At 35.3% G+C, this 26918-nt stretch overlaps 3 protein-coding genes across 3 annotated transcripts; 2 read left to right on the top strand and 1 right to left on the bottom strand.

The window, feature by feature from the left end:
* Positions 1-12066: 12066 nt before the first annotated feature.
* Positions 12067-14718, bottom strand: LOC147282220 (cell division cycle 20.1, cofactor of APC complex-like). Its single transcript, XM_086247726.1, has 5 exons — positions 14384-14718; positions 13715-13990; positions 13246-13515; positions 12578-13144; positions 12067-12411 (listed from the first exon to the last, which is right to left on the bottom strand). Exons 1-5 carry the CDS (start codon positions 14444-14446, stop codon positions 12271-12273), a joined length of 1317 nt encoding a protein of 438 aa, XP_086103852.1. The 5' UTR covers positions 14447-14718; the 3' UTR covers positions 12067-12270.
* Positions 14719-16302: 1584 nt separating this feature from the next.
* On the top strand, positions 16303-17317 carry LOC147282219 (uncharacterized). The gene is made up of 2 exons (XM_086248188.1): positions 16303-17263; positions 17311-17317. The coding sequence occupies exons 1-2, from the start codon at positions 16308-16310 to the stop codon at positions 17315-17317; spliced, it is 963 nt and encodes a 320-aa protein (XP_086104314.1). The 5' UTR covers positions 16303-16307.
* A 5888-nt stretch (positions 17318-23205) lies between these two features.
* On the top strand, positions 23206-26459 carry LOC147282218 (myosin-binding protein (Protein of unknown function, DUF593)). The gene is made up of 4 exons (XM_086247178.1): positions 23206-23595; positions 23920-25469; positions 25649-25695; positions 26006-26459. The coding sequence occupies exons 2-4, from the start codon at positions 24084-24086 to the stop codon at positions 26103-26105; spliced, it is 1533 nt and encodes a 510-aa protein (XP_086103304.1). The 5' UTR covers positions 23206-23595; positions 23920-24083; the 3' UTR covers positions 26106-26459.
* The last annotated feature ends 459 nt before the right edge of the window (positions 26460-26918 follow it).

The following is a 26918-nucleotide window of genomic DNA, read 5'->3' as shown; positions in this document are numbered from 1 at the left end:
CGAGACTGGTCTCGCTGGCAACCGTCGCTGGACGATAAAGCACGCGCCATCAACAGTCGCGTGGGGAGAGAACGCACCATATGAGAGAGAGAGAGCACAGAAGTGAAAGAGAGAGAGCGTGAGAATAAGAGAAATAAAAATGGAAAACAGATTTTGAATAGCCTAGGGTTATAATAGGGATATTAAAACAAAAAAGGGTCAAACCAAACTGGGTGTTAGTTGACCAGGAGGTTATGAGAGAGTTTAAGTGACTAATAGAGGGTTTTGGGAGAGATTGATTTAGGGTGGGGGTTATGAAAGAACCTAGCTCTAAATAGGGGGTTAGTAATAATTTACATTTCTTATAGTGCCTAATTTTAAACACCCTAATCACTAAAAAAATTTGTCTAAACCCCCACCCATCTAGAAACTCTTTCAAAACCTCATACAACTTATAATCCTAAATTACCCTTCTGACGCGCGCTGACTCATGCTGACGTGCGCTGACGTCACTGTAACTGAATTTTGGTGAAACTTTTTTTTTTTTTTTTTTTGGAATTGAAGTTTTTGCTAAAACTCAATATTTCGCTAAAACTAAAATCAAACACTGAAATTGAATTTCATTACACTAAAACTGAATTTCAAAAATTCAGTTACACTGAAACTGAATTTCAAGAATTCAATTACGAAACTGAATTTCAGAAATTCAGTTACACTAAATTGAAGAATTCAGTTATGAATTCACTTACTGAAACTGAATTAAGTGATGAAACAATTACACCTCGACTAAAATGCAATTACACCTTAATTAAAAAACAATTACACCTTTACTAAAACAATTACACTTCACTAAAACAGTTACACCTTTACTGAATTCTGTTTCACTAAAAAGAACACAGCAAACTTATCAAAAAAAAAAAAAACAACAATACAACAAGTCATTGAGATGAGAGGAGTAGCCAACAATACAACGTCGTCTGATCACCTCACGCGCGACGAGTACACGACAGTCGTCACTGCCTTGATCTGTTTCTACCTGCAAATTTGATTCATCATATTTCAGAACCATAATTTCATTCAAAATTCATTTAAAACTCATGTTTCACGAACTGAAACTGTTTCACGAAATGAAACTGTTTCACGAACTAAAACTGTTTAATCAATAAATGAAGTAAATTTGTATATACTTATAAATCAATTAAAAACCACATTTCTATCTGATTTATAACAAATTCAATTAAAACAGATTCACAAATTATACATTTCACAGACAGATTCACAAATTATACATTTCACAGACAGATTCACAAATCAATTTAAAATTAGGGTTTTCAAATCAGGGCTTTTGAAATTCAATGCAATTGAACCAAAATTTGTATACCAGTAGAGAAAGACTGTCAAGGGGAGAAGAATGAGATCGGAACCACTTCAATCTGCCGCCGGAATCGCCGGCAACGGCGGTGATAAGTCTCAGACTTTCTCGGCGTCGATTCGCCGTCCACGGTGGTCAGTTGGAGAATCAGAGACCATCATCACACTCACCACGTCGAGAGGAAGCTTCTGGAAGTGGAGAGCGGTTGCGACGTCGCCGGAATCTCGAAGTCACCGCCGGAGATGACGATCGGACTTCGGGCTGTATTTGGGTTTCTGTGGATTTTATGGGAAAGAAAAGGCCATGGATAGATAGAGGAGGAAGAGGCGAGAATAACCCAACCAGTCCGACACCTCGTCGTCGCTGGAATTGACGGATCACCGGCGAGAGAGCTCAGATCTACCTAGACCCGATCCGGCGTCGACGTTTGGTTTCACGGCACGTGGAGGGCATAGGGAGGAAGAGAGAGGAGAGACGAGAAGATTGGGACCGGTCTCGCCGGCAACCGTTGCCGGACGACGGAGCACTCGCCGATGACAGCCACGCGGAGAGAGAGAGAGAGAGAGAGAACGCAGAGGAGAAAGAGAATGTGAAAGAGAGAAATGTGATTAACTGATTAAGTGACCAGTTGGGGTTATAATTGGAATATTAGAAAAATTTGGGGTCAAACCTAGCTGGTTGTTAGTTGACCAGAGGGTTTTGGGAGAGTTTAAATAACTAATAGGAGGTTCTGAATTAACTTTAGTAAAGCTAGAGGTTTTGAAATAACTAAGCTTTAATTTGGGGGTTTTGAATAGTTTACACTAAAATAAATATGAAAGAATAAATTATGTTGCTTAAACAAACTACTAGAAAAGATATGTCCTAGGCCATGGATTTTCAACTTTATTTCCATACCCTGCCAAACCTTGCATCTCTATTACAACAATGCCAGAAAAAGACATAAACCCAATTGGTTAGCAAATGAAAGAAAAAAAAAAAACTTAATCGATGTCTAGAAGTAGAGTCACCAAGTTGGAAATATGTATAAAATTATAGATTGAATTATATATATAGTACATTTGAAGGGATACTCATACAATAATGATATAATATTGTGGCACTAAGCATGCTAATTCCCATTACAAAATTGATGGAATAAATTAAAAAACGATGCCGGCTTCAACCATGCCTCAATTCCTAATTATGACATAATGAAAAGAACACTAAACAGACCAAAAATAAATATCAAAAGTCAGAACATATCCAGAAGCATGTGGATGATGTTAACTCCGCATTTTCACAATGCTAGAGATATTTTTAAAAGGGGGGAAAGTCTTCCCTGATTTCATATCATTTTCCCAAATAAACATCACTACATGTTTTTTTCCCTTCTTTTCAAGACTTCCTAAAGTTACAACCCAGTTTAATTAGGGGTTGAACCTAATTACAAGGATGTTGACAACTCCTCAATATATCAAAGAGTTCTAATCCTCTACTTACTCTTTTATTGATATTGTACTTGTAATCAAAACTATTGGCTCAATTAAAGACCAAATTTCACTTTTGATCTCTGTATTTAGGCCAAATTTCACTTTTGTCTCTATAGCTTTAATTGTTTTGATTTCGGTATTATACTTTACAAATCGTTGAAATTTAAGGATACATTAGCATTTTCATTCATTAAATCATCAAATTTATTGTGCTTTTAGTCATGTACTTTACAAAATATTACAATTTGGTCATGTACTTTACAAATTGTTACAATTTAGTCGTGTACTTTACAAATTATTAAAATTTGTAAAGTACAAGACCAAATTAGAAAAATTAAAACTACATGAGCGAAATTGAAACTTGACCCAAACAACAAGGACCAATAGTCAAATTTAGCCAACTCTAAATCATAAAATGACATCATTTTGGCTATAAGCATAGTACTATAAGTGCTCACCTACAAAATTTGAATTGAGGGAAAATGCTTTCAAAGGTTAGATTTACTTCATTGAATTATTGATTTCAACAATGGTGCTAAATCATTAAATGCATTAATCTTCACATTTTAAGCAATTTTTTGGTGTGATTGTAATACCGTCACGTGATATTACTAATCCATATATTATAACATGTGTGTATTTATTAATACTATACCCTAAAAGTATAAACTCGTCGTCAATCCACAACTTGCATTGATCCCAAAATTTGCATCCCACATTAGAGAGAGCCTCTAAATATAATATTAGTGTTAGCAATTGTGGGCCAAATACAACAAATAAATAAGAGTCTCACCTCAAATAAGTGATTATCCATTAGAGTATATTAATTAAATGGTATATTTTCTTATACTACAATGAATTCAATTAAAGAACCTATTACAAAATGATTAGACAAATAAAAAACTGTTTAAATAATTAAATTTATTGTGATTATTTCAGTATTTATCGAAATCATAGTATTTGCTATTATTTATTTGATCACAATTGAATCCCTTAATAATTTTTCAAGATTTTTCTATGAAATGAATGATCTTAAAATAAGCATTTTATATTGATAATAATAATAAAAAAAGTAAACATTTTATATATGTAACATAAATTCATCATTTATATGCTTGTAGAATGTATATTCAATTCTTGTGGTTGACACTTGACACCAACTTATGCTAGTACTTAAATGGGTCTACTTAAATGACTATCTCTTGAGCGCAGAATCAAAAACCTTTCAAGTTAAGCTAGATTTGAAGTGATGTTCAACTTAATTATAATAGTGGATCCAAATTTGTTATGTAACTAATTTTGGAGCCCACAGATTAAGTATAACTTGATCAATCATAATGATCAACCTCTCTGGCTAGCTAGCAATTATATGAGGTTATGATTAATCCTTTCATCAACTTGCAACCAACAATAAAATTCAATTAATTCCCAAAGTTCAAAGGCTCTATCTAAGCCTTCAAAATCATAATCTGAAAAGTGCAAAAGCCAAGCTGTAAGCCTGTAAAGCCAAACTGTCCATGCACGTGAAACTGAAAGAAGAAAAATCCTAAGCTTTGCGTGGTTGCTCTTCATTTTGGTTCACATAAAGAAAGCTACTTAGGCTAGCTATATATTTTGCTAGCTTCAAAAGTCTTCGATCCCTACCCAACCCATGAAGCAAAAATCCACATGCAATGTAGTACACATATGGTGCACATGGCGTGAAAAAGGTCCATAACCAATTGGCACACTTGACTTTCCATGTATATGAAATAGTCAATCAATTGGGTTGATTAATTTAGACGTTGACTCATTAATACATATTGCTAACCAACAAAGCATGACATGATAATCACTAGCAACCTAAAGTGATGAACTTATTTTTGGATCTATATATAGAAGAAATATAAACCCGCACTCTAATTGTTTAGTAATAAAGGGACAAGGTGAAGTGATCGAATTATCAAGTAAATATATCGATATACGCAATTTATATGTGATTATATGTATCTGAGATAGTGACGTCACAAAAAAAAAAAAAAAAAAAACATGAATATTACTAAGTACATTTTAAGTTCATTACCATAGTGACAAAATTAAGATTTTGGGCTTTATTTGACAGTCATAAACACTTGGTTTTGCATATTGAAGAATGAAATGTGTCAAGGGAGATTTAGCCTTCTAGATGTAATGATATAAAATTATAATGGTGTGCAGTTGCTCATTATGCAGTATTTGGAAAAAAAATAAAAATATAATGGTGCATGTTCGATCAGAAGCTACCTTTTGTGTGTGTGTGTGTGTGTCCATGGTTACCTTTTTCAATTTTGTTCTGTTCGTAAAAAGGATAGTGATACAAACTAAGAAATACTTGGATATATATGTTGGGTCCAGCTGGAGATACATAAAGCCACTGAAGCTGAAAACCTGAAAAATGTATTAATCTTATTAAATAATTTAGATTAATTATTTGGTAAAATAAATAATCTAAATTATTTATCATGCAAGGTTTTATTTGAATTTGTGATTCAGATTTGTAATCTACAGTTTAATATGTTTGATTATCTGATAAAAAATATTGCTTATAACTTATATGGACTTTTATTACGTCTAAGAAAAAAAAAATGAAGATAATTAGGTAAAATATATTGCTCTGCTGCCTTGCATTGCATCTAGTGTACTTATTAATATCTATCAAATGTATTAACTTGCTTTAAGAGCATGAGACATTAAAGTTTGTTTCAGTTTGGGACAAGATACAATTCATGATAAGTACGTAGAACACTCAAATCCCATACTCGCTTAAGATATTATTGTCTACCAAGTCCAAAATAAAGTGGACAAAGATCCTCAAGCAAGAAAAACTATGCTAACCACTAGTATAATGGGCAATTGTAACTTACTTACACAACACGTTGTGAGGCCTAGGGTTAATAATGAGATTTCGGGGCTCAAGAGATGAATCATAAAAATGCAGCATTCGACCCTCCATATACAGTCACGTATGGCTGGGTCGGAATACTGGCAAACTATTACCGTCATCGATGGCCGACTACCGCTCTGAGCAAAACCATTTTGAATAGCCTAGGGTTATAATAGGGATATTAAAACAAAAAAGGGTCAAACCAAACTGGGTGTTAGTTGACCAGGAGGTTATGAGAGAGTTTAAGTGACTAATAGAGGGTTTTGGGAGAGATTGATTTAGGGTGGGGGTTATGAAAGAACCTAGCTCTAAATAGGGGGTTAGTAATAATTTACATTTCTTATAAATAGTTTTTTTTATTAATTAACTAGTGTCATGAATTTTGAACTCAAAATTTATTAATAAAAAGAAATAAGATATTTCCATTGGACCAAATAATAATTAACTTATTTTTAATAATTTGATAGCATACCATTTCAAATTGACTAACAAAAAACTATATAATAGGCTAAGTGATGAATTTGGGTTGAATAACGGATTAATTAGAATTCGATTCTCTAGCTCCAATTAATATAACTTTAAAAATGTTTACACTCTAACCAAATTCAATATTGGAGGCATAAACTTCGATTTTTTATTTTTTTTCCCCAAGTAACAGATTGTTTGAGAATAAGATTGATGGGGGATTAAGACCTTTCAAAGGAAAATTTCTAAGGCAAATTGCTGGGGGATTAAGACCTTCCACTGAAAAAACAATAAAAAGGCATCATATTATTAGTGTATATATTTATATATTAGTATTACAAATAAGCATTTAGATCATTTTTAAAAGTTATTCCTACACAATTAAAAATTCTCATAAATGTGTTCTTGGGGTTCTATAAGAAATTTTTTTTTTTTTTATAAACTCTTTGTAATCCGGTACAACTGAATGAGCCTTATGAGATATTGTTTTATTTTATTTCATTTATTAATGCAATATGTTGTCTCCCAAGAGAAAACTATCTTAATCTGATCTCTCTATCTATTCTCACACATATACTTGAACCTGAAATCTTAAAAAAAAAATTATAAAAGAAAATTAATACATCTAACTCTTGCCACGTACAGCCAATGAAATTACAATACAAAATGTTGGCACATCCTTGATGGCAAGGCACAAAGTTGTTCTATATGGACTTTAGTGGCTGTGCTGTGCAGCTTTGCTGTGGGCTATCTGAAGTGGGCCTGGGCTAGGTAAACAAAGCCAGCGGCATGCCTGGTACAAGCCTCCTAACATGCCAACGCCTCTTAATAAAGCCCATCACAATTATTCCAACTTCTTATTTTTCTTGGCGCCCAAGTTTCCCTCTAAAAATGTAATTTTAAAAATAATTTTTGCCAACCCATAACTGGGCTCCACATGCATCACTTCGGTTATTTTAGTAACGTTACATACATGATATATCATATTTATTGACCGCATTCTTCACCATATTTATCGACGTTACACAAATACAGTATAAATAGTTTGGTTGTCTTTTCCATTTGGTTCATTATTTCAAAATGCAGTATAAGTAAGTTCAATAAAGTCATACCGGATAATGGAGTCGAATTATATGGCTGCACCGTCAAACATGTCATAAAGGCGATTATTTGTGACTCATATGTCAAAAAGGACACAAATAATTTAGCATGCATTATTTGTCAAATGAGAGAAATGTTGGATGAGAGTAAATTAAACTCTTGTTATATGCGATCAATCTTATGTATCTCATTAATTTGTATACATGCAGCTCCTGAAAGTTCAAATAGCCTACATGCCAATGATGCCATTCAAGTGGGAATGTATGATTAATACTAGTGAACAAAAAAAGGAAACATTTTTCCCTTCAATAGTACAAAACCCAAATTGTTTTTGTCCTTTTTCATCTGAGAGTATAAGAGGAACCGAATTTAGAACATTTTTAATTTTGTATGTGACTACAATGCAAATCCATTTATATATGCCCACTTGGAGACCAAACTTAATGGGTAAAAAGCCTAAGAAATCCAAGGGAAGGGAAGGTGTAATCTTAAAAATGGGGTGGATATCGACTCCAATGGTCCTTGAATGGGATCAATTTCAATAAAGAAAGGAAAATGGCACCTTATTATCCTCACTTTACAACCCAAAAACATTACTTTAATAATTCCCATGTCTTCTTCTCTTCTTTAATAATCCTCGTGTCTTCTTCACTTTAAAGCTGGCAGTACTAGCTAGGAAGAGTCATGTCTGCAATTGGGGAGGTCTTTGAAAGCTATATTAGAGTTGTCCATGTCAATCAACTACCAACCGCATGCAAGAAAAAGTAGTGTGTCAAACAAGTACAGCAGTAGACCTTTTACAATTTACAAATAGAATGCAACAATATTCCCTTTTGTATTTGTGCTGAATATACACAGAAACTGTCGGAGTATGTCCTAACTTCAAAACACGCGGACACCAATTAATGAGTAAAAAAATTTGTGTATTCATCTTGATATCTACAATTATAATTTCTTTATTTATTAAATATGTAATTATAGTTTATTGGAATATTAGTTTATGGTTCATATACATTTGTGTTTTTTTATTAAATCTACAATTATAGTTTATGGATTAGCTTCAAAGCTTTGGGCAAACCTAAACTCTAAGCCAACGCTCAACAAGCGCAACTCAACTCTATAAAACACAGCTCAACTCCCCCCATCCTGCCGAAGAAGGGATCAAAACAACCAAAAGTAAAAAAAACCAGGCCAAGGAACCCTAGAGTTTATAGTCACTGTTCGATAGTGATTATATGCCAATACAAAAAAAAAAAAAAAAAAAAAAAAAACAAAGGCACAACGAGCGCTCGGTGAGGGGTGTTGAGCATTGAGCATAGTAAAATCGGGACCTCCAGTTATAACACAGGCCATTTCTTCTTTTTTTTTTTTTTTAACCAAAAAGTAAATATTTTTATCATTGCAACATTTACATGAATTGCTTTATCATAAGGGCTATAAAGTGTTGTTAATCATTACCTAAAAAAACACAAAATTAATTAATAAATTATAAGGAATTAAGCTTTCATGCTGAAAATAATCAAATGAAAATAAAAGGAATATTGTGTGTGAATATTTGCCAACTATAAATTTATAATGATGATTAATGATTTGGCATTTGATCAATATGAAGAAATATTCCTTCAATAAAAGAATAAAAAATAATATGAAAATGTAAAGGTAAAGTTGGCGATTGAATTAATAAAATGGATTTGAAAAGAATAAAAAATAGGGAGCCACTATTGGCAGTCTTCTATATTTATAATTAAGCTGGGGTCTCTTAAAAAAATAATTTTTAGATGGAAATCGGGAGTTTTAAAATTTATAAGAAAATTCTTTAATTTATAATAAAATCCTTTAATTTTTAAGAATTTTTTTTAAATTCATAATAAAGTCATTTTAATTTATAAGAAAATTCTTTTAATTCATAATAAAGTCCTCCTCCAATTTGAAGGGTATTTTCTCCAATTTATAGAGGTTGCATGTTAGGTTTTAACTCCGGGATTTTGGGCGGAGCCCAAAATTTTAGAGTTAAAACCTAACATAAAGCCGTCAAAGAAAAAAAAATAAAATGACTTGATTAAAAACCCTAAATCACTACCGGTTTTAGTTTAAGAAAGACTCATAAAATGGATTGGACTCTAAGTCTTATTTTTTAATCTCGTTTTATTAATTTAATTGTCCAAATTACCTTCCTTTTAGTTGCTTTTTAAAAAACATTAGCTTGATTGGACATTGTAAACTTCAATCATGATTGTTTTTTTTTTATGCATGAAACATAAGAGGTTCGGGTTCAACCAAACTAATTTAAGTGACTGATAGTAGCAAGCTTCTATTTCAATTTTGTTAGTATGTCCTCTTTCTCTGCTACCAAGCAGAGGATAAACATCATTTTGACTCTCTTCAACAACATCGTTCCCAAATCCCTCAATTGTCTACTTTTATTTTACATTTTTTTTCTTTTTTTGCTGCTTTGCTTCTTCTTGTTATGCAGCAGAAGAGAATCGATTCATGGGTTATAGGAACATCAATTTCTCAATGAAAATTGGAAGTTAATGTTTTGCAAGAAGTTGTTTTCTAGGTTGAGAGCTTTGAGAAACATATTAGGTCCATGAATGCTAACATCCTAACATATCTCAGATCACTTCAGCCAAAAATTTGGACTTTTGGACTGATTGTATACTGTGGGTTGATTGTATTACATATTTATATTAGTATTAAGGTTAAGAGGATTTTAAACTAAGAAATTGGACTTTTGAGAAAAAAAGATACTTCATTTATGGATGTGAAACCTCCGCCAACAAATTCAGCACAAGGCAGGCCTAAATCTGGCACAGGCCTAGCCCATTAATAAGTGGGCCGGGTTGAGTCTGGCCCATAAATATGGGCCGGGCTAGATCAATGTTCTCTATCCTGTTGGGCTGGCCCAGCCCAAGTCCGTTTTGTGTTGGGCCGGCCCGAGCTCGTTATGGGTTTGGGCTGGCCCATTTATACTAGTATTTTTTATTTTTTACTTTTTAAAAATTTACTATTAGGCTTGTTTCAATTTATTATTTTTATTTTTGTGGTGAAATTGGATAGAAAATAGAATGAAAGCAGTAGAAAGTTAAAAAATTTGATAGAAAATTGAATGACATAAAAAACTATTTGATTTATTAAACAGTAATAAAAACTTAAAATAATTAATCGGGTTGGCCCGAGCCCAACATGACCCAGTATTGGGTGGGTCATAGGCCGGGCTTGGCTTAAGATTTAAATTAATTGGTCCGGCCCGATTATTAAATGGGCTAGCCCAAATACAGTATGAAGTACGAATGAACCAACTTTAAATGGCCGCCCTGGCCCGTTGTACACCTTTACCAACAATACATCATATAGCCAGTTAGGGCTATCTACAATCCAAACACAAAAATCAAGACATTGAGTTCAAGTATGCAAATGATACGAGGTTTGAGTTAGGTGGCATGAGAAGAATAGAATAGAAGAGTAGAAAAAATATATTTACAAGTGACAAATATGCTCTAACACATAGCCTAGGAATTTTACTCACTGGGGGCGAGTTTTAACTATAGTTTATTTTTTTTTTTTTCCAATATCTTAAAATAGATGTATATATATATATATATCAATACTAAATCATTTTATATCAACTCAAGTTTTTCTTTACATTGATAATGTTTTTTGAAAACACTAATACTGGTTTTACTTTTTACGCTATTTCATTGCGACACAAATTTATATGTGATTATCATAAGTTAGAAAAGTAAATTTATTATGACCAACATATTATGTAAAAGTGATTAACGATCATTTTTTCTTTAAGAAATCACATTTAAAGTGTTAACAAATCTTGCACAATTTAGTGGACTTATTGGCACATGTAATTAACATGACATCAAATTATAGCTATTTTGTTATAAAATAATTTAATGTTTTAATTTATTATTAAATAATGCACTTTTAATAGTTTTATTAAACAAATGATATTTTTAGAATTTCAAAAAATTTCATCATACCTTGTGAGTGCAACCTATAAAAAAGAGGCAATATATAAATTAATACTTATTATATGCTTAAAGATAAGTAGAAAAAAGTTATTGTGAAAACTGGCACACTGACCTCCTTATGGCCTAACTCATATGAATTCATTGTAATATTTGATATTTCAAGCCTATGTGAAATATGCAGTTGTTAAAATAGCCCAATTAGAAGGGTCATAGAATTATTCCTCATTTACCCAAGTTCAATCCTCCCTTCTATGTTTATTAAAAAATAAAAGTCCACATAAAATATATGTCATGTTCACAAAATCCATATACATTTTTTAAAAGGTCCGTTGGCTTTAGGTACTAAATTGTAATGTTTTTTTCATTTTAACTACAAAAACGTTTATGTCATTTCATTTTAGATACTAAATTTTAATTTAAGTACCAATTTTAAAAAATATGGTTAAACTGAGCTGTGGCTGTCTAATCGTCATAATTTTTAACTTTAATGTTTAGTCTATATGTTATAAGACTTTATCCCCCAAACTTAAATCAAAGCCTAAATTAAAAACATTAAAACCTTATAAATTTTAAATTTTTATGAATTTGAGACAGTCACAACTATATAACAAACTAATTTGTAACCTAATTCAAAATGTCTTGATGTAAATTAATACTTAAACTAAAAAAAATTAGTGTTTTGATGCTTTGCTGAAAAACTATTAATATTTTATATTTAATCTTAATTTTCTATTTTTTAAATGGCTAAAAAGATCATGATTATTCATTGCCCAATAAACTTGGGTAAAATAGATTTTTTTTCTTTTTTGATACATGGTAAAACCGTAAAAGAGAAGGGAACTCAAAATGATCAGAATACATCAAATCTATCAAAGTTTGTTCTATATTTATCAAAGTTTGTTCTATATCAAAAAGAAAAGCTATAGGGGTCGGTTGACCCCATTGACCCCACCATGTCTTCGCCACTGCAAATAGGTAAAAGTTTGCTGATCTTCAACGAATGCAGCATGAATGAGCAAATGGCTCTGGATTTTCTTTTCGTGCAGGTTTAGCAACTTCTGGGACGCCAAACACATTCCAAAACTGCAGAGTCTCGTCCCCTGCTGCAGAAGCCACTGTGCATCCATTTGGGCTCTGAAAAAGATACATTAACAAAGTTACAGACAGTTAGAAAATGGACTAGAATATAAAGTTGCAATGAAACTTGTTTTGATAAAATAATGAACACACAAGCATGTTCTGACAAGATTTTCAACAAGTTTGAATTTATAAAACACTAATTAAAGCTCCAAATTAGTACCTGAGTCATGAAAAGAACTCTGGAGGTATGGCCATTGAGCTCTGCCATCCTCACCATTGAGGGGTACTTCCAAAGAATGAGCTGATTCTGGGTAAAACCATGAGAACTAAGCAATTCACGCTCATTCTTGTTCCACAGCAGAGCACACACTTGTGAGCCGGTGTCAACAGACTCCAAGCACGAGCCTGTGATTGCGTTCCAGAACTTAATGCTTCCATCACCTTCACCTCCACCAGAGGCTAGCAAATTGTTTTGAAATGGACACCAAGCAAGGGCCTTGACTGCTGCAGTGTGGTCTTCAAGCCTGTGAAGCCAATGTCTTGGTGCCGATCTGTCCCATATAAAGAGAAGATTATCGTTCCCTCCACTAGCTAATTGTTTGCCTGAGGCTGACCATTTCAATCCACAGACCTCCTGCTGGTGACCCAAGTAGGTTTCAACAATGTGGGATCTCACTCTCACATCATTGTTGATAATTTTGCCATCCATTCCTCCTGTGGTAAGAATGTGATTGTTCCAGGCAAGTGAACCTACTCTTGCATGGTGGCCACCTCTCAATGTTCTTAACTGCATCAACAAAATCATCAGTAGATTAGTATTAGCAACAAAATCTTATTTCTGAAGGAAAACAAACAAAGAACAATAGTAAGCAACAATAATGTTCTTACCAGTCTAACTGAGGCAGAATCCCATAATTGGACATTGGAATTGTTGAAGCCAATAGCAATATGCTTCCCATCAGGCGCCCAGCTGACGCTTGTAACAGGACCATGTTCGTCATCAATTGTGACAAGTTCTGAGATGGAGCTGTCCGAAGCGTTCCATAGATGGACTGTGTTTCCAAGAGCTATTGCAAGAACATCGCTGCTGCCCCAGTCTAGTAAATTCAAGTAGAAATCATCTACAATATCAGGAGCATCCAAAGTCCTCTCTGAACTCTGCAAAAAATCAATTTGGAAGTATTAGCACAGCCTCAGTATTACTATAACATATACACACACACATCATATGATCTTTACAGTGACAATTCGATTATATCTAGCCTTACCTATGTGCAAAAGAACATAGATTTCAAGCATAAAAAGTTTCCAAAATTAATACTCAAATATGCTGAAATTTAAGCAATAAAACTTATACCTGAGGAATCTGTCGACGGGGCTTTCTAGATTTGGCCTTATGAAGAGGGGGTGAAAGCAATTCCCTCGGAATGGCTTCAATTAGCGTTGGCGGCTTGTTCTTGAATGTCAGGATTCGAGACCGGTTCATGTTGAAGGTCTCAGCCAGTCGCTTCTGGTATGCTTCACTCGATGGAGAGATTGAAACCGGGTTCTCTTTGCCTTTTGCTCCTCCCGTGACCATGTAATGCGCGTAATCAAGGTCCAGGGCAGCACGATTGGGTATAAACCTATCCAACTGTAAGTACCAAACAAACTTGAATCAGTAAACCTAGAACAAGACATGCTATTATGCTAAAGCCCCCGTTTGGTTTCTAAGAAAATCTCCCAAACTTATTTTGAATCTTGAACAAACCATGTGGGATTTCAAAACATAAATTCGACAAGAGGACAACTAAGTGACTGACTTAGCTAAGTCAGTTTGAAAAACAAAACCCACAATTTGGTTTTCTTTTCTTTAATTTGTTCGCAGTGTTCTAAAATGTAAGCAATCAAACATAAAGATTCCCCGCAATTGTTTAACAAAACAAAAGCCCTAAATTGCAAGCATGCAGATAAACAACAAAAACAACCCAAAATTTAAGCGGGAAAATTATAAATAAATTGAAATTTAACAAAGAAATTTCCTTACATCTTCCCGAAGAGGGCTCCGATACTTGATCTTTCTTGACGAATGCATTGTTCCTGCATCCATAATTTCAGAGAGAGAGAGAGAAAATAAACCTGCGAAGCAAATCAAATTGAATCAGGAAGAAGAAACGCGAAGCCGATAATACAATCTAATACAATATAATTCAGAGAAATTAAATTTAGAGAGCAAGAGGAATTAATGGCGGTGAAGATCGATCGAGCTCTTTGATCGTTTTCAGCGCTAGGGTTTTGCTCTTTGGGCAGCGATTTTTGGTTGAGGAGCTGTGTGTGAGAGAGAGAATCGAATGCGATTTTGGTCAGTGATTCCGTTGTAATGTTTCTGTGAAATTTTTTAAGGGGTTTGTTTCAAGTTTTCAACGGCTATAAATAGGATCCGTAGTAATTTAGTTTCCCGAAAATACCCCTCTCCTTCGTCCTTCCAATAAAATCCGAGTATGATGAAACATTGAAACTTCAATCCGGCGGCGCCCATAGGCCATGGCTCGACTCCAAAGGGCTGTTTGGGAAGTTTAAACAAATCATTTTTGTTTTGTTGATGACACTCATTTTTTGCTCATCTCACACGACTTCTTTAAAAGAAAATTTCAGAATTTTCTACCCCAGTGTATTTTTAGATTTAATTTTGACTGAACTTGGCAAAGTTTAAAAATATCATTTCCCAAAGAAAAATTAGAAAAAAAAATTATATAATCAAACTTAAAACTCCTTCCAATTAAGTGGAAAGAAATATCATAGTTAGTAATTTTTTCTATTAAATAATTGTAAGTATTATAATATTTGATGGGTGTAGTGAGCAAAACATTAGCTGCACCAGAATTATTTATGCAATAATTTTAGTTGCTATTTCTTGGAAAATAAAAGGACAATGAGATAAAGGGCTACTCTCCAACTAGTAGGTTTTTTCAAAAATGGAAATAGTGCACTACCAAATTTCTTTTTTTTTTTTTTGTAATTCTTTTGGAAGGGATCGAGTATTTAGATTTGCAATATTTTCTCTCTGCGGGACATATGTTCCTTAATTAAAGAATGAACGTGTATTTTCTTTTGTTTTTTGTACACTTTTTACGGATACTTTTTTTTGTTACACTTTTTACGGATATTGAAATTGCTTATAATTTCAATGATTAAGGGCATTTATTTCTACACTTCAGTTGTATCTCCTTTTCCAAATATCATTTACGTTTGATAGAAAGAATTAATTGCTAAAACAACATATGAGATGATTGAATATTAATTAAGAGTTAAATGGTCGGATTTTTGTGTCAAAATGAAAGAAAATGACATAGCAAAATAGATGTTTCTATACTCACATACACTAAACCAAAATTAGAGTGGTCATTATCACTACCCTATAATATAATTTATATAGAGATATAAATTAGTATCTCTCTAATAGAAATCCAAAATCTTATTTTCCACAATTAATCAAATGTCATCATTATGAAGAAGAGAGAAAAAGATCAAATTAAAACTTTCTATGGAAGCAAAGATAAGTGATATGCAAACAAGGGTTGAAAGGGCTTGTCAATATGAAATAGATCTTTCACCTGTTTAGGGTTATCTTTTGGTGAATCATAATTAATTTGTAAAACTGTAATTATAATAGGTAAATTTATTTACTAATGTTAAAGATAGTAAAGTCAACTAGAATATTTGTCTGATTGTATAGATTAATTCTTTCCTTTTATAGTTAGGAATTAGCTTGTTTGTAGGAGCTAAATAGGGATCTCATATTCTTCTTCCCCTGTATAAAGACTTGTACACACTTCCTGTTTTTATCTCAATTCAATACATACAGAAAACATTCAAACCCCAATATGTTTTTCATGATGGTATCAGAGCATCATTCGATCTTGGTGGCCTAAACCCATCTCGCTGCTACAACCAGTGTTTCTACTTCCGTCATGACAAACGATCAAGACTCGAAGAAAGGATCTGATTCCTTCAAAGAGGAATCAAAGAAAGGGTCTGGCTCTACCAAAACAGAGTCAGGCAGATATGATGATCCAAATCATCCGTTTCATCTCCATCACTCAGATCAGCCTGGGGTGGTCCTTGTATCACAACCCCTGGATGAAGGAAACTACAGCACATGGAGCCGTGCCATGGTTATGGCGTTAAGTGCTAAGAACAAGTTGGGTTTCATTGACGGAACCATCGAGAAGCCAACCAACCTTGCCGACGTTCGACAGTGGACTCGTTGCAATGATCTGGTAAAATCTTGGCTTTTAAACTCAATTTCCAAAGGCATATCTGCAAGTGTCATATACTGTTCTGATGCTCGTGAGATTTGGACTGATTTGAGTGAAAGATTTTCACTAGTCAATGTGGTTCATCTGTTCCATGTTGAGAAAGAAATTCATGATTGTGTTCAAGGTTCCATGACAGTTGGGATGTATTTCACCAAACTAAAGGGTTTATGGGATGAACGAGCAGCCTTGTGTTCGATCCCCAATTGTAGCTGTGGTACCATGAAAGAGGTTCTGGATTACCAGCAGAACCAGAAAACAATGAAGTTTCTAATGGGACTTAATGAGTCTTACACAGCAGTGCGGGGACAAATACTGCTTATGGACCCTTTTCCCACTGTCAACCGTGCACACTCACTTGTCTCCCAACATGAAAGACAATGCGATGTTGCTAATGGGAGAGGACAAAACACTGAAGCTATGGCATTGGCTGTATCTAACAGAACCATGGGCAAAACAGGGAAAAAGAACAACCATCTCAAATGTGACACTTGCGACAAAATTGGGCATACATCAGAGACATGCCGTTCTCACTTGAAGTGTGACTTCTGTGGATGGAATGGTCATACCATGGAGACATGCCGCAAACTTCAGAAGTCTAATCAACCTGGGCAACGCAACCATATTTCCAGGTCAAGTCATTCAAGTTTCCTCCCAGACCGTAGAAAAGAATGAAAGCTCTAATTCTTTTCCATTCACACCGGAGCAGTGCCAGCAGCTTATGACCCTCCTGCAATGCAATAGTAAGGGCAACTCCATGGCCAACCATGCTGGTAGTTCTTCTGTCCCAAATGATTTCTCAGGTAAATCAATCTGCTTACTTACATCCAGTAAGAATACACTATGGATATTGGACAGCGGTGCAACTGATCACATGGTTTGTTCTCATACACTTTTAACTACATGTGTAACGGTTCAAAATCGTGTTGTTGAACTTCCAAATGGTACATATGCTCCTGTCACTCATGTTGGGATGGTTGTCTTCTCTCCACTCCTAACTCTTAAGAATGTCCTTTGTGTGCCATCTTTCCATTTAAATCTTGTATCCATCAGTAAGCTAAATAGCCAATCTCATTGTCTCACTATACTTTCTGATCGTGTGTGTATGATTCAGGACCAACGCTCGAGGAAGATGATTGGGACGGGCACTGAGTGGGGAGGCCTTTATTACCTTGATCTCAAACAAGTAGCAGCTTGCCATTCCATCAAAAAGCCTTCTCCTCAGCGTACAACCACAGTGATTTCATCACATCTCTGGCATCAGCGATTAGGACACCTCTCTAATAAAATTTTACACTCTCTTTCCCTTCCAATAAATGGTGTTCAATCTCATGATAATACTAGTACTTGTTTGGTTTGCCCATTAGCTAAACAAACTCGATTAAAGTTTCCATCAAGTTCTATCTCCAGCCATAAAGCTTTTGAGCTAATACATGTTGATATTTGGGGGGGATACCATGTTGCATCTATTACTGGGGCTCGTTACTTTCTCACCATTGTAGATGATTACACTAGGTGTACATGGGTCTATTTGATGCATCACAAGTCAGACACACAAAATCTTCTCATCTCATTTGTCAATCTTGCTGAAACACAATTTTCTTCCAAAGTTAAAATCATTCGAAGTGACAATGGTCCAGAATTCAAACTTGTGCAATTTTATTCAACAAAAGGAATCATACATCAACGAAGTTGTGTCGCCACCCCTCAACAAAATGGGGTGGCTGAGCGAAAGCATCGCCATCTTCTAAACGTAGCTAGAGCCTTGTTGTTTCAAGCCAATCTACCTAAACGTTTTTGGGGAGATGCAATCTTAACCGCCACTTATCTTATCAATAGAACACCAACAAAACTTCTTCAAGGGAATTCTCCCTATGAAATGTTGTTTCGAGCCAAACCCATTTACTCCCACCTACGAGTATTTGGATGCTTATGTTTTGCTTCTACTCATGCCCATAGGCCCTCTAAATTTGATGCTCGTGCAACAAAATGCTTGTTTCTTGGGTATCCGTATGGTCAAAAGGGGTACAAGGTCTACGATATAGCTTCAGGGAAAACTTTCACCTCTAGAGATGTGATTTTTCACGAGTCCACTTTTCCCTACTCCACTCAAACCACCACTTCCGCTGCTCCTGACACAATTGTGCTTCCTCGTCCACTTGACCTCTCATTTGATGACACATTCACAAGCACTTTGAGTCAATCTCCTTCGCCCACACAACCTGACACCATTCTTTCTTCTAATGAATTACCTCCTGAGAGGTCAGACCCATCCTCTCCTCCAGTACCACCACCGCCCACTCGGCATCTCACTCGACCAACAAAGCCTCCTGATCGCTATCAACAATTTCATCTTGCAGAAAAACTCCCATCTCGACCCGGCTCGTCATCAACCTCGACATTGGCTCAAACAAATGGTACGTCTCACCCTATCTCACACTATTTGTCTTACACACATTTGTCTCCAAAACATTATGCTTTTACTACTGCTGTGACCCTTGCCACAGAGCCTCGACATTTTTCCCAGGCCATTCAGGTTCCCCAATGGCGTGATGCCATGAGACATGAGATAGCAACACTTGAAGCCAATCACACATGGTCCCTTCAACCTCTTCCTCCTGGAAAGAAGCCTGTTGGCTGTAAATGGGTTTACAAGATTAAACTTCAATCTAATGGGAGCATCGAACGGTACAAAGCCCGATTAGTTGCGAAGGGGTACAGTCAAGTAGAGGGACTCGATTACAGGGAGACCTTTGCCCCCGTTGCCAAATTGGTCACCGTCCGCCTCCTTCTTGCCATTGCCTCTGCTCGCTGTTGGCATCTCCATCAACTTGATGTCAACAACGCCTTCTTGCATGGTGATCTCCATGAAGACGTCTACATGTCCTTTCCTCCTGGATACGGACGAAAGGGGGAGACTAGGGTATGTAAGCTTCACAAATCATTGTATGGTCTAAAGCAAGCCTCAAGACAATGGTTCTTGAAGCTATCTTCTGCTCTTTGTGCTGCTGGATACAAACAATCAAAGGCGGATTACTCATTGTTCGTCCGTTCCCAAGGAAGTTCATTCACTGCCCTCCTAGTTTATGTTGATGATGTCATCTTAACAGGGAATGATATGGACCAGATTGAGGCAACAAAATATTTCTTGAATCAGCGTTTTAAGCTCAAGGATCTTGGTCTATTAAAATACTTCTTGGGTCTTGAGGTAGCACGCTCAACAAAGGGAATTTCACTGTCACAAAGAAAATATGCTCTAGAAATATTGGATGACACTGGTTTTCTAGAAGCCAAACCTGCTGAAACTCCTATGGAGCAAAATTTGAAACTCACTGAGGACAATGGAGAGCTCTTAACTGATCCTTCTTCTTATCGGAGGCTGGTTGGACGTCTAATATACTTAACGATTACCCGACCAGACTTATCATATGAAGTGTATGTTTTAAGTCAATTCATGGGTAAACCAAGGGTTCCACATTTGGAAGCAGCCCATAGAGTACTGAGGTACATCAAACGAACACCAGGCCAAGGTATCTTTCTCTCTGCTACTAGTCCAATTCAACTCAATGCATTTTGTGATGCGGATTGGGCACGATGCAGAGACACTCGAAAATCAGTGACTGGGTATTGTATACTCCTTGGCCAATCACCCATTTCTTGGAGAGCCAAGAAACAAACTACAGTGGCTCGCTCAACTGCAGAAGCGGAATATCGTTCTATGGCCACCACCACTTGTGAAATTACATGGTTGAAATACATTTTAAATGATTTGAGAGTCAGACACCCTCAACCAGCTCACTTGTATTGCGACAACAAGGCAGCTTTACACATTGCCTTAAATCCGGTGTTTCACGAGCGAACTAAGCACATAGAAATTGATTGCCATCTGGTTCGTGAAAAGTTACAATCAGGGTTGATCCAAACAGCCTACATTTCCACGCACTCTCAACCAGCAGACTTGTTCACAAAGGCCTTGAGTTCCATGCAATTTGAGACTTTACTGCACAAGTTTGCTGTCATCAACATACATTCCAACTTGAGGGGGAGTGTTAAAGATAGTAAAGTCAACTAGAATATTTGTCTGATTGTATAGATTAATTCTTTCCTTTTATAGTTAGGAATTAGCTTGTTTGTATGAGCTAAATAGGGATCTCATATTCTTCTTCCCCTGTATAAAGACTTGTACACACTTCCTGTTTTTATCTCAATTCAATACATACAGAAAACATTCAAACCCCAATATGTTTTTCATGAACTAATGTTGTGACAGTATTTCACTCATTTAAATTTTGATTCACTCTAATCCTCATTTATCTTTATAAAATTCTGATTTTCTACCTCCATATATATATAATTTCGAGTTTCCCTGGTCTGAATTCTTGCAGCACACTCCTTTTGAGAACTTCTAACCAATAAAGGTGATAGAGCATCAACCAATTCCACATGCCTGAATTATTGACTAATTAATTATAGAAAATAACTTACCTGCCCCCGTGTTAGGGGGACATAGGGTATCACAAGAGAGAAAGAAAAATAGAGAGAGAGAGAGAGAGAAAGAAAGAGAGAGAGAGGAGAGAGATAGAGAGAGAGGGTGGGATGAGGATGCCAGCTGGTGTCATTGGGGGTGCAGGCAAGTTCTTCTCTTAATTATAGGTCAAGCATGAACCATTATTTGAACCAGATTCAGCTTCAATCTAATTAATTAATTAAGCAACAAAACTACAAAAGCATGTAGGGTTGAGTTATGAGAAATATATTTAACATTATGATTGCTTACTCCTAATTAATATGAACAATTGAAAAAAGTATATTAAGCATATGTGTTCTAAATATAAAATTATTAATGAATAAAATAGAGGGGTAAAGGACTAACATTTTTTCAAGGATATAATTGTTACTTTATTCTTTTTATATTACTTGAAATACCGGGAAAAAAAACCCTCCCTTCATCTTTTCTCTCTACCAAATTAAGGAGGGGCCATGTTTTGGTATCATTATCAAATCCCACCAAAATTACAATATCATTTTTACTATTATAAAGTCAGAAGAAGGGTTTGGTGTTACATGCTTTACCAAAAATGAGATTGCTTAAATTACCCTTTATTCAACAAACAATCTCATAAAAAAAACCAATAAATGAGGACATAATTGTAAAATAAAACCATTAAAATAAACTTTAAAAAAGAAAAAGAAAAACAGTCCACTACCTTAAAACATATAAATATCAAATAATTGTGGGAAGTTATAAAATTAAGAACAAAATGCAAAAAGAAAAAAACACAGTGAAAATGCCAATTAACACGTGCAGGCCAAGAGGCTAGTATCATTAAAAGCTCACCATATATAGGTTTTTTAATTAATATCACTTACTAGTATTATTATCAAATCTCACCATAGATATTTTAATATCTTAGTCCTATTTCAATATCAAACGTCTCAATCTCAATTATGTTTTTGTGTTAGTATTGTGCTTATAACAAAAATGATGTTACTTGGAAGTTTAATATCTAAGGTTTAAGGCTTATACAGTAAAATAATCAAACACACTATAGAGCTAATCGATTAGCAAGATAATATGGTGTTAATCATCATTTTGAGCTCACTACACAAAATGGTATCATCATTCGAACCGTTCATTTTGTTAATATATATTAAATCCTTATAAAAAAATATTTAGCCATTTAATTATTATCACAATCATTTCAACGTTTTAGTTTATTAATAATTGATTAAACGATTTTTGATTTGATTGATTTTTTATAATGATGATCATTGAATATGGATATAAGAAATGAATGGTTCAATTTTGAAATTACTTTGTGCAATGGGCTAAAAAATGTAATTAACGTCGTATTATCATAAAAAGTGCTAAAAAACTCTAAAATACTACTAATAAAATAACTAAATAAAAAGATGAAGACGATGTAGTCTTTGACACAAGCATTATTTTTGCACAAGAAAAAATTAAACAAAAAAGAGTATATAAAAAAACTCTACTGCTTCACAATTCAAAACAATGCATCATTTGATAAATACTTCCTTTATGAATTGGAAAAAGTCAAGGCCCTAGTCTAACACGTCAAAATAAGTTATTAATACTCTTATTTAGCTTTATACGTGTTTTATGTGTGTTCATATAATCTTTAAATAAAAGAAATTCGAAATCTATTCTCACAATTTCATACCCAATTTAGTAAAATCCTGATGAATCATACGAAACAACTCATTAACCACTTGATATGAGCTTCTTCGACCAACCGGATAAGGTTAATGCCCTAATCAAACAAACACAACTCATAATCGGTTATTAGTTAGAGATTTGTTTCCCGCGTGTCAAATGTCAATCCATCGTCTCGAAAGTAAATTTAAAAATTAAAAAATTAAAACTTTTAGTACATATTTAGAAAATTACATATAAAAAAAAAAAATTAAATATAATTTTGTAAAGCAGGGTAATTAGTTGGGGATGTTGGACAAAGCTTCCTCCAATTCAACCGTCCGTCTTTCAGTTGCAAATGTTGATCTTTTCTCTCTCTCTCTCTCTCTCTCTCTCTCTCTCTCTCTCTCTCATCAACGACAGCACGAAAATCGAGACGAGTAAAACAAACGATGAGGAGAATTTCAATAACCAAAAAATCTAGGGCTTCCAATTTTCTCTCTCCCTCTCTCTGTCTGTCTCTTTGATTTTCTTTCCCTCCAAACGGCCCCGCGGTTCCGAGCCAAAAAAGATATTTTTTTGACGAGAGCGCGGGGGAGAATATTTTTTCCAGCTCGGTTTGGTCGTCCTTTTTCATTTGCTTCCCTTTTCTTTTTTTCTTTTTTTCTTTACTTCTTCAGATCCTAAATTTTCTCGGAGAAAACCTTATTCCGGGAAAATTTGTTGGCCTGCACTTCCTGCTCTCCACGACTTTGTAGGGTTTTTTGTTCTTCGAGCTCCTTCGAGGTAAAACTCTCTCTCTCTCTCTCTCTCTATCTCTCTCTCTCTACCTCTCTCTTTGTGGCGCTGATTATTTGAATTGAATGTTGTGTTTGGATTATTTTCCGGGAAAATTTGCTTCTTCCAAAGGCTTCAATTTTCTTAATCATTGATTAGGAAAATTTGCCGTGTCCCCTCAGGTTTGAGGGGATGTGTAGCCTTCATGAATGCTTGCTATATTATTATTCATTTGTGGTAAAGTTCTCTTTTTGGATTATTTTCAGTCAAAGCAAACAATTTTTTTGTTTGTAAATTATTAGGTTTAATTTTGTTAAGAATTTTTGTTTTTAGGAGTTTTACGTGTGAATTGATGATCTGAGAAGAACAATAAGTGGTGGTCGGAGTGCAGGAAGAAAGGGAACTCATCATCGAAGGTTTTGGATTCAGAGAGAGAGGAGTTGAGAGGTCCTACTAAGAATTTTCTTATGCTAGATTGTTGATTTGCACATTGGTTTATGGATCCGGTAGCATTTCCATCCTCGATAGATTCGGTGAAATGTTGTGATTGTGAGTGTAGTTGTTCATTGATGACTGCTTCCTCAGGGCCTTGGATTCGGTCCGTAAAGAGGAAGTATGGTGAGTTTGAGGATGGAAGCCGTTTCTTTGTACCTGGGCTTGAATTGTATTCTAATGCCCGAGTCCAAATGGAGAACGAATGTGTTGCGTTACGGGAGACTCTTAGTAGCCAGCAGAAAACGATACAAGATTTGTATACTGAACTGGATGAGGAGAGGAATGCTTCATCATCGGCTGCCAGTGAGGCTATGTCGATGATATTGAGGTTGCAGAGGGAGAAGGCTGAAATACAGATGGAGGCCCGGCAATTCAAGTGTTTCGTTGAGGAGAAGATGGCACATGACCAGCAGGAGCTTTTGGCATTGGAAGATTTGTTGTACAAGAGAGATCAAGCAATTCAGGCACTCACATGTGAAGTCCAGGCCTATAAGCATAGAATGATGAGTTATGGGCTCACGGAGGCTGAGGCAGAAGGTGAGAGGAGTGTTCCTAGTCGTAACCAGAGCATGGGGGATTTTGAAGCCCATTATGAACTCCCCACAACGCCCATCTATGAATACCCACCTTTGAAATGCAATATAAATGAGACCCAAGGTCCTTCGGAGTGTGATGATGATGATGTTACAGATATTGAGAAATATGCATTTGGTGAGACCCCTCAGGGGAGAGATCATTTGAGAAATTTGGAAAGTAGGCTCTACCAGATGGAGAAGTGTCCAAGCAACAATCAGCTGGATGGGGACTTTTCAGGTTCCAAGAACATTTTTGAAAAGGTGGTGATTGGCCATTCTCCTAGGCAGCCAAGACATTCCAGGGGAGTTTCAAATGATTCAAGTTTGTATTCAGATTTTGTCACTGAATCTCCAAGGTTTAGCACTAGCTTCAAGAAGATGGAGTGTGTCTTGGAGTCAGAGGACTACTCAAATACAAGGAAGTTGGATAATGCATCGGAAGTTGGAGATGACATGAATGATAGAGTTTATACCATTGACTCTGTCCATAATGGAGCATCTTACAACGGTTTTACAGAAGCCAAAGCTGGAGCTGGGGTTGGTGGGGATTACATGACTACTCCAAGGGGATCACTTCATCACGCTGATGTCGCAGATCCTGATATCATGAAGCTCTATATGAGGCTTCAGGCACTTGAGGCCGACAGGGAGTCAATGAGACAGGCAATGGTTTCGATGCGAACTGATAAAGCTCAACTGGTATTACTTAAAGAAATAGCTCAACATCTGTGTAAAGAAATGTCACCAGAAAGACGAATGACTGTGAAGAAGCCATCTCTTATGAGAAGTTTTTCCTTCATATCAGTTTTTAAGGTAATTTTGGATCCATTGTTGGAATATGGAATATGATTTTTCAAATAGTTCTACACGCTTGATTACTTTTTCTTTTCAGTTTTTATTTTTAAGCCAGAGAATTCCATCAAAATCATCATTTTCTTGAATCATCAATATGTTAATTAAAACTAATTGTTTGTTTGATATTTTGGGTTCAGTGGGTCAAGTCCGTCGTTTTCTGGAGAAGGAGAGCTTGTCGAAGCAAGTAAGTAGTCTCTAACATCTTAATCTATTTTCTATTTTCTATTAGATTGAATGAAAAACAATGTATGTTGTAAAATAGGAAGGTAAACCCCATCTAAGCACTAGGCATCCCCTTATAGCACTCAGGAGATTAACCTATAGAAATATAATCAGAAACATTGAAGAAGTCGAAGAGTTTATAGTTCTCCTAAAAATTATGCACATAATCTTGTAGTATGTACCAATAGATCTTCTTATAGCCTTGAGAGCAAAAACTATGTCCCACAAACATCTGCATATGTTTCTCTTGTCATATTTGAATATGATTTCAGGTATACATTTGGGCTATCAGCCTACGTTGGCTTGCCTTTGCTTCTAGACAATGGCCCCCGTGCAAGGCAGTGGAGATGTCTTACAAGTACACAAGTGTGAAGCCAGCTAGCAGGCTTCTGCATCCGTATGAAGCCTATGCTCAACATGTGGAGACCAAGGACATTTTATTCACACACTACTATGAGTAGATTTTGCATTCTTTTCCTGGTTTGGTTGCAGTTGAATTTGGGTTTTTGTGCAGGGTTCTTTTAATTCATATTTTTTGGGGATTTGAATGTAAGTTTCTGGCCGACTGGTAAACATGGATACGGTTTGGGCATATATGCTTGCTCAATAGTTCCATGGAATTCAGTTCTAGCTATGTGTCATTTGACAGTCCTCTCCTGTACATTGCAGATTTTTGTATGATTGGTTTCCCTATTCAAATATGCAAGGCCTGTTCTTTCTGCTCTAGATTATGCAAGTTTACTCCAAAGGACTTTTTAAATTTCGTTTCGCCTTTTATTCTGTTTTTTTCTTTCCTAAGGTCATCAAATTTGGTTTACTAAATTGGATTCACTCTTAAGTCTCAACCTCATTTATTTATGATAAGTAACTTACGGATATGTATTATTCCCCTCTTTATAAAGAAAGTAGTTCTTAAAGAATTAATGGGTGTTTTTGTACCACCAAACAAGGGCTTTAACAAGTTTGTCTTATAAGGTTTGAGGGACCAATTCAATGGCAAGGCTTAGGAAGCCTAGGTGGGCCGCACATTGTTTCAAATGAGAACAATCTTATGCAAACTTTGGAGACTCATTCCTCATGACAACTCATTCTGTCTGTTGTGATATATGAAGCAAAATAGTCTAAGGGTAAAGGAGATTTATGCTCCGTTTGGTATTCTTTACAAAAACTGGTTTTTGTTTTTTC

The sequence above is a fragment of the Dryas octopetala genome, chromosome 6, assembly GCF_963921425.1.
Source record: "Dryas octopetala chromosome 6, drDryOcto1.1, whole genome shotgun sequence".
NCBI lineage: Eukaryota > Viridiplantae > Streptophyta > Magnoliopsida > Rosales > Rosaceae > Dryas > Dryas octopetala.
Note: the sequence above shows the minus strand (reverse complement) of the source record. Positions and strands in the feature narration are given on the sequence as shown.

What these genes read in the sequence shown, in the direction of transcription:
- LOC147282219 (XM_086248188.1), top strand. Translation starts at nt 16,308, where the DNA reads ATGACAAACGATCAAGACTCGAAGAAAGGATCTGATTCCTTCAAAGAG.
- LOC147282218 (XM_086247178.1), top strand. Translation starts at nt 24,084, where the DNA reads ATGGATCCGGTAGCATTTCCATCCTCGATAGATTCGGTGAAATGTTGT. An exon ending in CCTTCATATCAGTTTTTAAG is followed by an intron (nt 25,470 to 25,648) that starts GTAATTTTGGAT and finishes TTTTGGGTTCAG; the next exon opens with TGGGTCAAGTCCGTCGTTTT. An exon ending in AGGAGAGCTTGTCGAAGCAA is followed by an intron (nt 25,696 to 26,005) that starts GTAAGTAGTCTC and finishes ATATGATTTCAG; the next exon opens with GTATACATTTGGGCTATCAG.
- LOC147282220 (XM_086247726.1), bottom strand. Translation starts at nt 14,446, where the DNA reads ATGGATGCAGGAACAATGCATTCGTCAAGAAAGATCAAGTATCGGAGC. An exon ending in ATTCTGCCTCAGTTAGACTG is followed by an intron (nt 13,145 to 13,245) that starts GTAAGAACATTA and finishes TTGTTGATGCAG; the next exon opens with TTAAGAACATTGAGAGGTGG. An exon ending in GAGTTCTTTTCATGACTCAG is followed by an intron (nt 12,412 to 12,577) that starts GTACTAATTTGG and finishes TATCTTTTTCAG; the next exon opens with AGCCCAAATGGATGCACAGT.